Raw genomic sequence first — 14,385 nt, 5'->3', positions numbered from 1 at the left:
CTTTGGGATAGTGGTGTCACACAATTAAGGAAAAACGGCATCTTTGTTTTTAAGGATAGAACTAAGAGGAAGTTATGAGAGTTTTACTTGGGGGAAGAAGAATCTCATCTTTCCTACTCCTCACAAAACAATGAAGAGCATTTTAGAGCCCCTAATATATTTTCTTTTCCATCAAGTGAGAGAGCCTAAGGCTGTACTTATGCACATACAGTGCAAGTACAGCTGCTGCATTTCTTAGCAGAGCAATTCTTGGCTCCAACACTCTCAATTTTTCCATATATGAGAACAGACAAAAAAATAAATTAAATCCTTTTACTTATGCTAACAAAACCAAGATTAAATTCACTGTAACCCTGCTAGCAACTGCTCCAATGGCATTAGAATACTTTTATTTAAAGCATTCCAACCTTTGGAAGAGAGACAAAAAACACTTGAAAGCAACGAAAGGAAAACAGCAAGGGAGACGTGCAAGATGAAGAAAGCAACGTGTGGTCCATTCAGAGTGTATGAGAGGAACTTTACTTGTACAGTTGTTACATCCCCATGACCCAATGCCCTCGCAGCTCCTTCCTGTGAGCAGACAGTGCCCAACCCTTCCCCCCAGACCAATGTGGCCCAGGACACGCAGGACCATCCCCACGCCTGCCGGACGAGCAGTCAACAACATGGACACAAACAAAGGTGGTTTGTGGGACTCGAGAAGCAAACAGAAGTGCAATTTCTGATGCACTGATCACACTTGTGCCCTCGGGCTGCCTTGTCTTCCTCCTCCTCCTGCAGCTCCAGCAGTGGGAGCCCCGTGGGGCAGCGCTGGGACTGCGGCACTGGCGGGATCCTGGCAGCAGGTGCCTCTTCAGGTGCATCACCCAGCCTTTAGAGTCAAGTGACTTCACAACAACAGCACATCATCTTCTCCTTAAAGGAACATTCCTTCTCAGAAGTGATAAATCATCTATAAACGTCAGACACTCCCCGCTGTCCCCGTGGCAGAGGCCACGAAATATTGCAACCCACCAGGTTCTCCTCAGTTTTGTACGGTCAATAGCAGAATGACATGGCAAAACCAAAAATAGATATGAACAAACAACACTCACCTAAACTCTAAGTACAGGACAAGGTGCTTTTTCTAATTTCACATTGTTGTGTTTTACTCCACCAGGTGAAAAACATGAAGTTTTATTCCTCCATTCTTTCTCAGTTTTTCACAATGGAACATAGTCTTTGAGCATGAGTTTGAGTCCACCCTCTCATACTGTGAAAGAACATTTCACACAGAAATCACACTAGAAAGTTTGGTATTTTTCTTTTGGTAATAGAAATAAAAGACTGTCAAAATCAACGGGCTAAGGGACATGATTTGTTATAAATTTATTTAATCTTCAGTATTTCAGCTTGCACCTTTGCTTCAGCACTTTAAAATAAAATGTTTCAACTATGACAGTAACTGCCTAATTTACATTGCGTCCCAGTCAATGTTCTTAAAAGAAGCTCATAATAATCCCATAAAATCATGTTGTGTTTGGTGTTGCATATGACTAGTTCCACTTTTTTTTTTTTTTTTTTTTCCAGAATTAACAGTGTCAAGTTCTTACAAAACCTTGAGTTTACAACAATTGTGTGTGCAGACCCAGGAGTACAAACTGTGACCTGATAATCCTGAAACAGTCAGTAGTCTAGGAGGGAATTCTTTTTTACCTTTTTTCCGTGCCTGAAAACAAGAAAACTTCAAATTCTACTGTATATTTAAATGGTAGGAAGAAAAATATACAAGCTTGTATTTATACTGTATTTCTATCAATGGCAACAGGTCATAAATTCATGTTTGCAACTATCACAAAGACTCATGAACACCAATTCATTTTTATACTGTAAATACTGCTGGATTGATGGTTTAGGATTATCAATTCACTGTTGTCATATGTCTATAATAGTTCAAAAGCATCCTGGAGAAAAATCCTGAAACACATACCTTCCGGTATAGAATAATGCAACTGCATTAGCTAAATATATACTGTACAGAAGTCTTATCAGCATTTTACCTACCAAAGATGTAAGATTCCACTTTCAAATACAAAGCAGATAGCCAATAATGTATATTTATAATACAGCCCTCTTCTTTGTTTTTTGTATTTTTTTCCTCTTTTGTTTTAAACAATTTGGTCACAATGCACCTTTGATATAAAAGCATTTTAAACTTTATTATTAATACTCAGAACATTAGGATTTCCAGAATCTTTTTTTTTTTTTTCTCAGTAGCATTTGTAGAACCACTTTTGGTAACAAATACAGTAGTTAGGAATGAGCATCCAGATGAGAATGCAGAAGTGTATTATCCAGAATCCTTTCCAGCTAAGACCATAGGGCTGGTACTGTGATGAGTAATAGTACTAGAACCACAAAAACACTAGAGTATGTTTCTTAGAGGCTACATCCTCTTTTGCTGGAACACTTTATAAATACATATTAAAAAGTAAGGCAACAACTCCAAACTGTCCAAACTGCTATCTTGACTCAATTTCCAATTAAATCCATGACCCAAAGAGACCAATTTCATGCCTGTGTTGTTTAGCATGTGTCTTTATTCTTTCTGAATGGTCCAATAAGAACATACTGTAATAATTTAGCAATTGGTGTTTCTAAACCAGCTCTGGTACGTGTGTCCAATGCTGCATCACTAATACTGGTTAGGTATTGAAGTCCAGGGTGTTACCACTGCCCTTTTCTTTTTCCAAGGATTGTGGACACAAATTTGGATTTGCAATAAATAGGTGCACGAATCCAAAGCTCCTTTTCCTACTATGTTTATCACCTACTTGTTTTTTAATTCCTAATGTTCAAATTAAGGAAGCACCAGAGACAGCCTGGTACTAAAAAATGCTCACACCAGTAAACAAAACTTTTATTCAGGACCAATGTTTTTCATGGCCCTGATCTGAATGGACATTCAACTTATGAAGATATGCAAAAGGAAAAAAAAGTCAAATTACAGTAAAGTTATCCAGAGAAGGAGGATGTTACACAAACTCATAAGGAAATGACAGTCTTTTTTCTCTTTTACTATAAATACACATAACAGTTTAGCAGAAAGACAAGCTAAATTTTAAGATTGTTCACATTTGAAAGTTGTATTATACTCTCTGCTAACGATAAATAAGGAACAGGTCCTGACAATGGAATCTGACATTGCAATTTTCATCAACAGATCTTTGAAGACTGGTTTTAAAGAAGGGTTAAAACAATGATTATGTTTGCAAAGTTCTGAGAAGTCCATCTGTTGTCCAAACTTTGGATTAAAGTCCTTATTTTTTTCCTTTACTTAGAGACAGGTATATACAGTGCTGTTGTAATAATGAAACAAATGTGAAATCTACTGTAAAGTTGCACAATACAGAAAACTGTTGCTCCATCTTCTACTACATAAATGTGTGACTCCACAGGTTAATAATGCTGTTTTGTTTTTTTGTTAAGTTGGAATTATTCCATCACGTCTAAGACCTCTCTTTAATTCCAAATCCTCCAGTTTTTTCCACAGTTCTTCACGCTCTTTCTCTTTCTTCTTCTCACTGACAGATGAAATAAAACAAAGAGTTAGCAGGAGAGAAGATTGTATAATATTTATGTTAAAAAATATGTAGTTGACATTAAATAGCTCCACTAATTTTCTTGAATACAACGGTAATTTCCTCATATATGTATTTCATATTTTTTAATATTTTCTCATATTTTTTAATATTTTCTCTTTTTTTTGCCTTTTTGTTACCTACATAAACATATCTAAACAAATCAGTATGAGAAGAGCATAAAAATATAAGCTGAGCAAAGTGACAGTGTTCATAGACACTAACTTGCATTGAGGAATTAAAAAATGCAGTGGACTTTTACTACAGATCTGTCAAAATTATAAAAATTAACAGTTTGGACTAAGTTATGAAATTATTTTTATGTTCACTTATTTAGTTCAACCTACAAGATGTGCCTTTTGTTCAGTGAGTTACTTTTTTTTCCACATCAAATTCCTGCAAGATCTATGCAGCATTTGCTTTAACAACAGACTTCAGTGGCTGATTTGAGAAAATTAAACAGCAAACCTAACATTTACTTTACCTGCATTGTTTGCTTTCTAAATTTCCTGTCTCTGCCACAGCTCACTGTGAATAAATTTCCCTGAGACTGCAAGGCACAAAATACTTTCAAGTTCTATGACATCACCTTGTAGGTTTAGATGAAATGAAAATCTAACAATGACAGATACATAGATTCTCTGCCAGTCACATTACAGAAGTCATGAGAAGTATTTTAAGGGATTAGAAACATTCCTACACACTTTGATTCAGTCAACATACCAACATCTGTCTCATTTGTTTGCAATTTTGATTTCCCAAGAGGATTTTAAACATATGAAAAAATACAAGCTACTTTCAGATAAATCCCTACAAAACAGTAAATAAATAAAAAAAGAGCCTATTGTTACTAGAAAGTATTTAAAATTAAACATAAGAATAAGTGAAATAGCCTTACATTTTCAAGCTACTTACCAATATTTATCTTCTAATCATTAGAAAATGCATGCCTGCTTACCTAAAGGTCTATTAGAGGATGATCACTTCATCCAACTTACCTATTTGACCTATCCTAGTCATTAATATTGAATGTACTTCTCTTCAAGCTTTAAGTGGTATCTAAGCTACCCTTTTGAAATGAGGTTTTATTAAGATGCTAAAGATTTTCTGAAAACTTTAAGATAGATCTCCTGTTTATACATACAGATTTTAAACTTATTAGAAGTAAATAAAAATGGTGAAATGGTTAGCACCAGCCTTGGTAAGAAATAGAGTGTCAGCAGGTGCAAAAGAAATTCTCTGTGCAGTTCAGTCACTAAACCTTCCCCATTATCCAGACATGGGACACACCACTGCAGTGTCTGGTCCTGTGCAGAGCAGAATTTCTCATCCTAAGTGGCAAAGTGCAACCACAAATTGATTCAGGTCACCAAGCTGCCTCAGTGAATAACTGGATTAGATGATCAGTCCTAAAACTCTCTGCCTTTTTTCTAAGAAACCACACAGTTTGTCTCAACTGCACCACGAGATTGGCACTTATTTATCAATACATATCAAGAATCATCTGGCTTCTTAGTTTAAATGTATCTCTGAACAAGTCTCTAAAAGTAAAATACCATATTAGTGAACTAGCCTGTTATGTGCAGATTTTTTGGGCTGTGCAACAAAGTGGAATGAAAGGTCAGTATAACTCCAGTCACATAAGTAAAAAAAAACTACAACAGCCAAAAGACTTTCAAGGTTGGACTGCCCTAAAAAAACCTCTGTTGATATGCAGTGCCCTTTGCATTGCTTGGGGGAACCCTGAGTTGCAGCCAGATATGATTTAAATGATGTTTCAGGAACTGTTCAAAGTTCCTGAAATTTGCTCCTTTGTTCACCTAATCCTTGCATAAGTTGAAACTTTACAAAAAGATGCTGCAGTGTAATGGAGAAATAAAGATTAGGGAAAATAGGGGAAGAGACAAGAAGCCCTGGAGTTGAAGTAATGTCTCAGTGAGTGTTGTATTTAATGGAGATATATATATAAATAAAAAATATATATCCATAATTTTATATATATGACAGATACAGCAGGACCACTGAATAAGAAATAAAAAGTCTGAGAGATGTCTCTGCTTAAAGACCACATCCAACCTACAAACAGCAGTTTGAACAATCAAATCTTTGGGCTTTTCCTCACCTCTCTTTCCAAACCTAAGTGTAACTTTTTTTTTCCCAAAATCTTTAAGCAAAGCATTACCTTTAAACCCTTGTCTTCCTTTTATTATTGAAGATCTTGATACACTTAAGTGTTTTGGAATGTGGAGTCAAAAGGGAATTGCAGGAGGAATGTGGATTCCCGATGGATGCAATGGATACTGTATTTAATAAAGGCTAAAGAACAACCTGCACACCATCTCACATCCTGCAATGACAAGCCTAACAAGCAGGCAAAGGCAAAAATGGGGCAGTGTCTGTTTTGTCTGAGATTCTGCAATTGCACCTGAGTCTAAGGGGAGAACTAAACTGCAGGCAGTGTGCACAGCTGACAAAAAAAAGCTTTAAAAGTTACCGCTGACGATCTGACTTGTAAGTGGCTGTCAGCTCGTCAAACATGGTGCTGTTCATCTCCATAAATGCCTTCAACACATTGTAGACTAAAGCCACAATAGCCCTGTGAAACATGGAAAAAGAAGAGAGAAAGGAATCCATTAGTTTCAGGTGAAATCAAACGTGAAATAAAAAGTGTCTTCCCTTCCCAGCCTTTCTGTGACCAATTCTGTTCCTTCAAGTATGGTTATGTAAATTCTTGGATTTCAGTGAAACTACTTTTGATTAACATACTTAAAGGTGAGAATCAGCTTTCATGTCCCTACTGACTACTGAAAGGGAGCAGGCCAAAACTCCAGGGTAAAAGGCAACAACAGAAAGCTATTACACATAACTACAGTCTCTTCCCTCATGCTGTGGAGCAATTCTGAATGCAGCTTCAGAGATTCAAATCATCATTGCTGGCAGAAGGAATAGAATTCAAACACTAAATGAAAGTGATTCATATTTCCTTATGACTCTTCTATGAAGCTGAATATTCAGTGCATCTATGCAAAATACAAAGCTGTATTGCAAGACTGATTTCCTTGTGCTCATACAGTTCATATTCATTCTCCCTTTCACAGTTCCTGATCCACTACTCTGGCTGTCCTATTCAGACCCAGGGCTGCTGAAGAAGCAGCTCCTCAGCCAGGAGGCAGTGAATCAACAGTACAAGTGCCAGGAACCTTTGGAGCTAATCCTTACAGCACACAAGCTATGTGCCATTTCCCACGCACCCCTGGCTCTCTCATCTCTTTAAATAAACTTCCATTTTTGTTGCCTACATGAAAAATTTTCTTATAAATATAAAAATTCTTTAAATATCTCCTTTGTTTTAGATGTGTCTTTACCTGGCTTGTGTAACAAAATTTCTATGGGTATGAAAACTCTGAACTGGGATACTGGAATATTCTCATGACCAGAGGCATGATATAAAAGGCTGGAGACTGGTAATGGAGCACTGTGCCATGGAAAGTGTCCTTTTGTGACCAGTGTTAATTTACAGAGGCTTTCCAGCAGCATTAGATTTGTCATGTAAGCACACAAACTTGAGAGTTTGACTAGGTATACAGAACAAAAAGACCAGTGTTTGAAAAGATGAAACATTTTTCAGTAATGTCTCAAAGCAACTGGGACCTGAACATTACACAGCTCATTACAAATAATGAGTTTACTAAATGCTATTCATCTTGACTTAGAAAAATTTTCCAACTAAAATATAGGAGGTATGTCATCTAACTGTAAAAAAAATTTTCACTAAATTACTTTTACTAGGTAATTCAGTTTAAAATGAAATTGCCTAATTATCATGATAGCACTATAAAGCAACTGCTCAATTATTGTCACAGAGAACAGCTGCATTTAAATAAATTTAGAAAAAACAACTTAACCTAAGAATTTTCTGTATGCATGTTTAATGGGTGTTTAAAAAAATGCCAACACCAAAAGTCTCCCAGAGGTATCAGCTGGTGATGCAGCCACAAAGCTTTATTAATGCCAAGTGATACTCTTCTAGACAATTTACAATCAGGCTTAAGAGCCAACCCGTTTATAAAAAAAAACTGCGTAGGAGAAACACTTGATGAGCAACATTTTTCCTTCAATAACAATGTAACATTTAATTTCTTCTCTTTTCCAACTTGTGAGAAGGCCTATTTTTATCCCACAAAGTAGTGATTTTTGTACACATACCAGTTAATTAAAAACACTGAGACAAGCTCAAGTGCAGACTAATATACACTGGCATTAACAGAGCTGCACTTGCTCAGAGCAGCTTTGAGTCTGCATCTCTCCCATTCACATGTTCTTCAGCAGACATTCCCTGATTTTATCAGTGGGATGTCAAATGGTAAGAGAGAGTGTAAATGCACAAACTTACGGATTCCAGTGCTCTTTAGAAATCCTGTAAAGGCTGGAAAACATGATGGGAAGTATAACGTTTGAGTTCTCCTCTATCAAACTCATGATGTATTCATTATTCCAATAATACAGTGCTCTTTCAGCCACCTTAGAGTCAAAGAAATAAAACATTAACAGGAATTCAGAGACCTGCAAGTTTGTTATTTCCTGAAGGAAAAACAAATCACAGAGAAACTCCACAAAGACGAAATAACAGGAGTCATTAGTTTTGGAATTAAATTCTAATCAGTAGCATAATATGCATTAATGGAATTAAATTTCTATCCTGTAGCTCTGATCCCACAGCACCCACTCTCTCTATTTCCTGAGCAATGTGTTATTGCTCACTGAAGACTGGATGCAGACACAGCATCAGTGCTGCAGTTGAGGAGGGGAAGCAAGAGCAGAGAGATTTTTCATCATCCATTCCCTCAAAAGAAGGAAGAGTACAGTTGGAAAAAACCCAGCAATGTTGGGATACCAGAGGAAGGAGACAGGGAAAGACCCAGGAGCTGGGCTGGGTAAGAGAGGAGAAATCTTAAGAGTGGGGAAGGTACCAAGGACAGTAATTACCCTGGGGAGGAGCTGGGGGTTAGGAAGGAGGATGCTGATCTGAATTATGATTTAAAAAAAGATGTAGTCCAATGAAGAACTGAAAAGTCCCATCTGTCTTTGTGCCAGAACAGATCACCAGGCTTAATATGGAGACACTACAGGCCATGAACTCTATATCCTCTTCACATATCCATTAACATCCCATTCATACCTTTCCTCCCATTATACAATGTGATTAAAATGGGCTACAGTTTGTGTCACCTCTAAGCAGACACATGGTTACATGGTTAGAAGGAAGCAAGTCAGAAAACAAGAGCTGCACAACCTGGCACCAAAACCAGGGAGCAAATCCATCCTCCCTGAGCTACAGGGCCAGCACCTATTACCAACAGTGAGAAGGGATCAAAGTCTGCTTGGACACAGGTAAGGATTTGTGAAGGGCTCAGAAGAACAAGTTCTGTGCTGTAACCCCAAACAACTCTAACTAGTTATTCATGGAGCTCAGATCTAACCTTCCACCCAACATACCCTCTTCCACAGAAGACAAGTATTTAAAAACATAACATAAAATAATATTTACATCTGGGGGGAGTTTATGCATTCCTATACAAACAATAACCTCTACCACTGACCTGAAAATGAGGGCTAGAGACACACTTGGCAATTTGTTTAAACAAGGGTTCCTGGATTTTGACAAATTGTGATGGTTCAATGACATCCAAGATTTCCTCAAGCTCTCCTAGGAACATAACCTAAAGACAAAAAAGAAGGCAATGAATATAAAACCTCCAAATCATCTTGTTCTGCAGAATGCTGGTAACCTTCAAATTCTACTGCTTCAGGAAGAAAAGGAAACTCACTAGCTCAGTGAGACCCTCTCTCAAAAAAATGTAATCAGTTCTATGTTGGCAGCTTTTGGACTCAGTCCCTTAAAGCAAGAACAAGTTTCTCCTTCAAGTGCTGCATTTCAAGTATTTTGAATGAAATTCAGAATTGCACCAGTACATATATCCATGCTGAATACCTTGTCCCAAAAAAAGATCTGAACAACCAAGGCTTAAACTTCACAACTAAGGAGAACTTCATTTTGGAAAACAATATTCAAGCTAACAGTTTTGCTGTTTCACAAAACCTCACTAGGGAAACTCTGATTTGCATATGAAACAAAAATGCACATGCTTAACTGCATCTTTTAGATGTTTAGTAGGTAAACACCACATAAAGTATCTTTCATCCTCATTGGAAAAATACTGCCCTCACATATAAACAATTCCAAGTTTGAGTTTTCCAACCCATCCTCAACTATGTTTATTTTCTCCTTTCTAAAAAATTCTCTGCAGAAGTACCAGGACTTATTTTGTGAATAGAAACCACAGTTATCAAACTTTTCACAGTCAAAACTGCTCAAAAAACTAGAATTACAGTACTGAAAAATCATCTACAAGAAACAGCTCATGCTATGGTGAATCTTGGTGTTAGCAACCATGAATTATTTCAAAATTCCCTGCTTACTATGTTTTAGAGCATAACAACTTTTTTTTGTTTGTTTGTTTTTTGGTTTTTGCAATACTAGCATATCACTTACCTCTTTCTGACTGCAGGTTTTTGGCCAGAATTTCATTAAACCTCTAATGACCTAAATTAGAAGGAAAAAGAAATTAGATTTTTTAGTTCTCTCTCCACAGGTTAAGCTAGTCAGAGTTTAAAAAAGAAATATGAAAGAAATATTTACTGGTTCTGTGAGTGAGGGGTCTTTCTCCAGAAACTGTACTATGCAATACGCCAGCTGTGAAGAGGTAAGAATTTACAAAAACAAAGTTAGAACATTTCTACAAAGAAACCACAAAACCCCAACTTTTTTAAAAAGAGACATTTAAGGCAATATGCTATTCAGCTGTCTCAAACTACATCCAAATTTAGACTGAGATGCACAGTTTGCACTGTGCAAATCCATTCAAAGTTCAGTTTATAAGAAACGAGGACAATTTACAAGAACAATTAGAGTGACAAAGTAGCATATAAAATAAAAATCAGAACAACTTGGAATTCTAAATACAGTCACACAAGCAATGATTTGAAGCTTCTGCTCTCTTAAACTGCATCTTTTTACTAATTTTATAGAGTTGTGAGAATTCTTGCAGGATGAGTCGACACAGCTAAAACCTGGAATAACATACTTAGAAAGCAGAGCTTTACCACCATAAGAAATACTGCACTATCTGAAAATCAGAGAGAAAGGCAACAGGTAGTTATCAGAGGGAAAATTACATCATGTAAGCTGGAGGTATAAAAAGATGTATGAGAGCTTAAATGCAGTATTAAGGAATCTGTGAGGGAGAATATGAAATGAAAAAATGTGGATATTGGTATTCAGAAGGTTGCCAGGGTGAAGAAGAGCCCTGACAGCACAAGACTAAGGAAACCCAAACATCCTCTTGGGAGAGAAAATGGGAAAGGCAAACTTATGAGAATGGGAGAAGAGCAGAGAGGAAAACCTAGAGAGAGAGCTCAAGTACTAAATAAGATCTCCAAAATATTACAGATGTATGTTATGCTTTTAATGATCTAATCAGAAGTTAGATATTTGTCATACAAAGGATACTGAATTAATTTTGAAAAAATCTATTGTATTTTTTCCACATTTAGAATTTTTCCCCCCTTTACATGTGCACATAATTAATTTTAAAAAGCAACCTTAAAAAATATGCATATAATTCGTACTGAACAGAAAATATTTTCATAATTTCTACCTGTGCATGGAAGAGTGATAAACTCCTGACAGTGTGTAAAGGGATCAGCACCTTCACCAGAAACTGTTTATGCTCTGCCTTGAGAGGTAAAGCAAAACCATTGATAATACTGGAAATTAGAAAAGAAATATTTGTTAGTGTCATCATCACAGACAGCAATACTGAGGTCTGAACAAGCACTTTCTAGATTAAAATACATTTAGCAGTCAGCACCTGTTTACAAATAGCACTTGTAAACAGGTGCTGACTTTGGTCCTGCTTTATATTAGCAGGACACTACATATCTAGGTAGCAACCCAGCTCCCATTAGGAATAATCACAAAAACAGCTGCACAAACCTGCTGCCAAACAGATAAGAACTTGCCTATGTGGTCTGTAAATTCATGTAAGCAAGGTGGTCTCAAGTAATTAACCTACCAAAATTAGATTCACTCAAAACATTCACTCTGCTAAGTGTGCTCAGAGTAAAATAATCCTCCAGCATGTAAGGAGTATTTAATGCACTCATACACATAAAATCAATCCAACACTTTGGCTCTAACTTTCATGTAGTTATATATTCTTGGCAAAGATGTGACAGAGATTTGCACATGGGCTTAAAGATGAGCATGTGCACACATCTGTTGTCAGAATCAGGGATTATCATAAGACTTTTTCCGAATCTGACACTATCCTGACGTGTCCACAAGGCAAGTCTGAGTTAGATAATAAATAAAGACTTATTTACCTTCCTAAAATTTCCAACAGTTCAGCTACGCCATTGAAGTGTTCCGTTTCATAAACAAATCTAAAAAAAGAAAAGTGAAATGTAAGTGATGTATCAGTTTCCTAAAGTGTTCATAAGCTAAAAACACCTTCTTCCACAACTTACCGTAGAAAAATATTATTAATCTGTTTTCGGATAAATGCTCTAAGACCCAGGAACTTGCCATAAATTCTGTGCAAGACTGTTTTTAGGTAGTCTCGTTCTCGAGGGTCTTCGCTGTCAAACAGCTCCAACAGCTGTGTTTAAAGGAAAAAGAGAACTGAAACTGGAGACATTTGACAAGTAGGACACACAGATTTCTGTATGAAACTGAATTCATGAAAATAACATGAGTGAAAGAATGTGATGTCCATGGTACCCAAGGAGTAGATCCCCAGTATTAAAGAAATATTCTGGAAACTCTACACAACATCACAAAATAATAAATTTGTGATCAACTAGCTCCAAAATGCTGCCTTCCTTCTTCCCAAAAATAAATATGATAAGACAGTTTGACTTTTACCATCTACCATTCCCTGACTCTGCAGAACCAGAAGATCCTCATTTGATCTAATACTTTGTTCTCACAACATTGTGTCAAGGTCACATTTTTCTAATTGCTTGTAATTTATATGATGAGCCCTTAAGCCTTCCTAGTGACTGTGTGGCCTTCATGCTGTGGAAAGTCTCAACAGGGAAGTCCATGCCAGCACTGGATCTGCTGTCACAGGATCTCCACCAATTGCCAGAAATCAAAACCATCAGAGAATTAATCCTTCATTTTGAACAAAATGGTGATTTCATTATCAATGTTGATTAAAAAGACAAAATAAAACAATGAACAAAGAAAAAAAAAAAAAAAGAACAACAGAAAACTCACATTTACAAAGTAGCTCTTAAATAAATAAACAGCTATATGGTTACGTGAGACTCAGTCAAGGGAGAAGGTGTTTTAGTGTCTGGTATTGCACAAAATATATCCCAAACACTGACACCTGAAGCTGCATGAAATGAGCAGCAGGAATATCAACTGCAGGTCTTTGTTTTGCTCCCCTTGCATCCTCTTCCACAAAAGTATGAGCTTTCCCTTGGTCACCTTCTTCATTTTTTTGTGACACCACAACTCTGGCTATTCTGGTACATGTTTGGAATAAATTCAGAGGCAAACTTTACTTAAAAGCAAAAAAGCACAACCAACAGCCACAAATGTGCAACAAACAGGGAATTTTAGGTAATTTCTAGCAATCATAAGCAACCAGTATCTGTCTTGCATGAAAAAAAAAAATACTAACTGTCAACCAGTACCTGCCTTGCAAGAGAAATAAAGAGTTTGTCAAACAGGTCTTGCAAATGGGTAAGATGCTGGCAGAAAATCATTACAAGAGTGGCAGGAAACAAAATTATCTTAGATTCACAAACAGATAAATTATAAATACCTATTACAAGTAGATATGTCAGTGTATGTATGCTACACTTGATCTCTGTTAAACTGCTACACAACTTTGAGGAGGAGGAAAAAGATAGAAAAAAATAGGATTAGAAGTTGTTAGGCTGTCAGGGATTTTGCTTTCTAACATCCAGGTCTAGGACTGATACAAACATTGCTCCTCATTGTTTTGAACATTTCTGCAGCTTGCAATGAGACCTTGCTGTATTTTCCTTGCAGCAAGAATCTGTGGTGGGAATTTCATGAGGGAAATACAAGGTTTGTCAGCTGCCCTCCAGAGGTTATAAACACATTGCTTTGTTCAATTAGTTCTAGATTTAAATAAATAAATAGTCACCTCATCCTTCCCCAAATAGCACATTTCAGCCTAAGACAGCAAACAGCTGGAAGCACTTATGTTTTTCATTTTCTTACTGGATTGAAAAGTATTTATATTTCCAGTTCTCTTATGCAGATCCTCTCTGGAAACACTGCTAAACTAAGACTCAGTCTCTCATTAAAAAAAAAAAAAAAAAGACAATTATCTTTCTATGTCCAATTTGTTATTAGATTTCAATAATAAAGTCTTATTTTTATGGATAAGCTGCAAGACTTCCATAATTTATGTTGACTATTCTAAACATACACAGAAAGGGGAAATTAATTTTCCAAAATAGCAACCTACATAACACAGAGACTTGTGGATATATTTGAATAGTATGTCTCTTAGCAACCACTGCCAACCATTTCAAACTGTACATAAGCAGGATTTAGAAATGAACAGCTACACTGGTAAATACAGTATTTTATTAAAACATACAGCTGAAAGCCAGAAACACAGCTATACTTTATAAAAAAAACCATAAATCAAGTAAA

At 36.4% G+C, this 14,385-nt stretch overlaps 1 protein-coding gene across 4 annotated transcripts in view; it reads right to left on the bottom strand.

Moving 5' to 3' along the window:
* Window positions 1–1,344: 1,344 nt before the first annotated feature.
* The window catches only part of PPP2R5E (protein phosphatase 2 regulatory subunit B'epsilon), a 73,675-nt gene continuing 60,634 nt past the window's right edge, over window positions 1,345–14,385 (bottom strand). For 3 of the 4 annotated variants that reach the window (XM_079308273.1, XM_079308276.1, XM_079308275.1), the window contains exons 6-14: window positions 12,210–12,340; window positions 12,066–12,125; window positions 11,339–11,447; window positions 10,321–10,374; window positions 10,174–10,224; window positions 9,221–9,340; window positions 8,014–8,141; window positions 6,115–6,216; window positions 1,345–3,563 (exon numbers count right to left, since the gene is read on the bottom strand). In XM_079308273.1, the coding sequence (XP_079164399.1) occupies window positions 3,464–3,563; window positions 6,115–6,216; window positions 8,014–8,141; window positions 9,221–9,340; window positions 10,174–10,224; window positions 10,321–10,374; window positions 11,339–11,447; window positions 12,066–12,125; window positions 12,210–12,340 (855 nt within the window). In that variant the 3' untranslated portion in view covers window positions 1,345–3,463. The remainder of the gene's footprint in view (window positions 3,564–6,114; window positions 6,217–8,013; window positions 8,142–9,220; window positions 9,341–10,173; window positions 10,225–10,320; window positions 10,375–11,338; window positions 11,448–12,065; window positions 12,126–12,209; window positions 12,341–14,385) is intronic. The other variant, XM_079308274.1, reaches the window with a different exon arrangement.

The sequence above is a fragment of the Erithacus rubecula genome (genome assembly GCF_903797595.1).
Source record: "Erithacus rubecula genome assembly, chromosome: 6".
Taxonomy (NCBI): Eukaryota; Metazoa; Chordata; class Aves; order Passeriformes; family Muscicapidae; genus Erithacus; species Erithacus rubecula.
The sequence above is the reverse complement of the archived record's forward strand: the minus strand, read 5'-3'. Positions and strand labels throughout refer to the sequence as shown.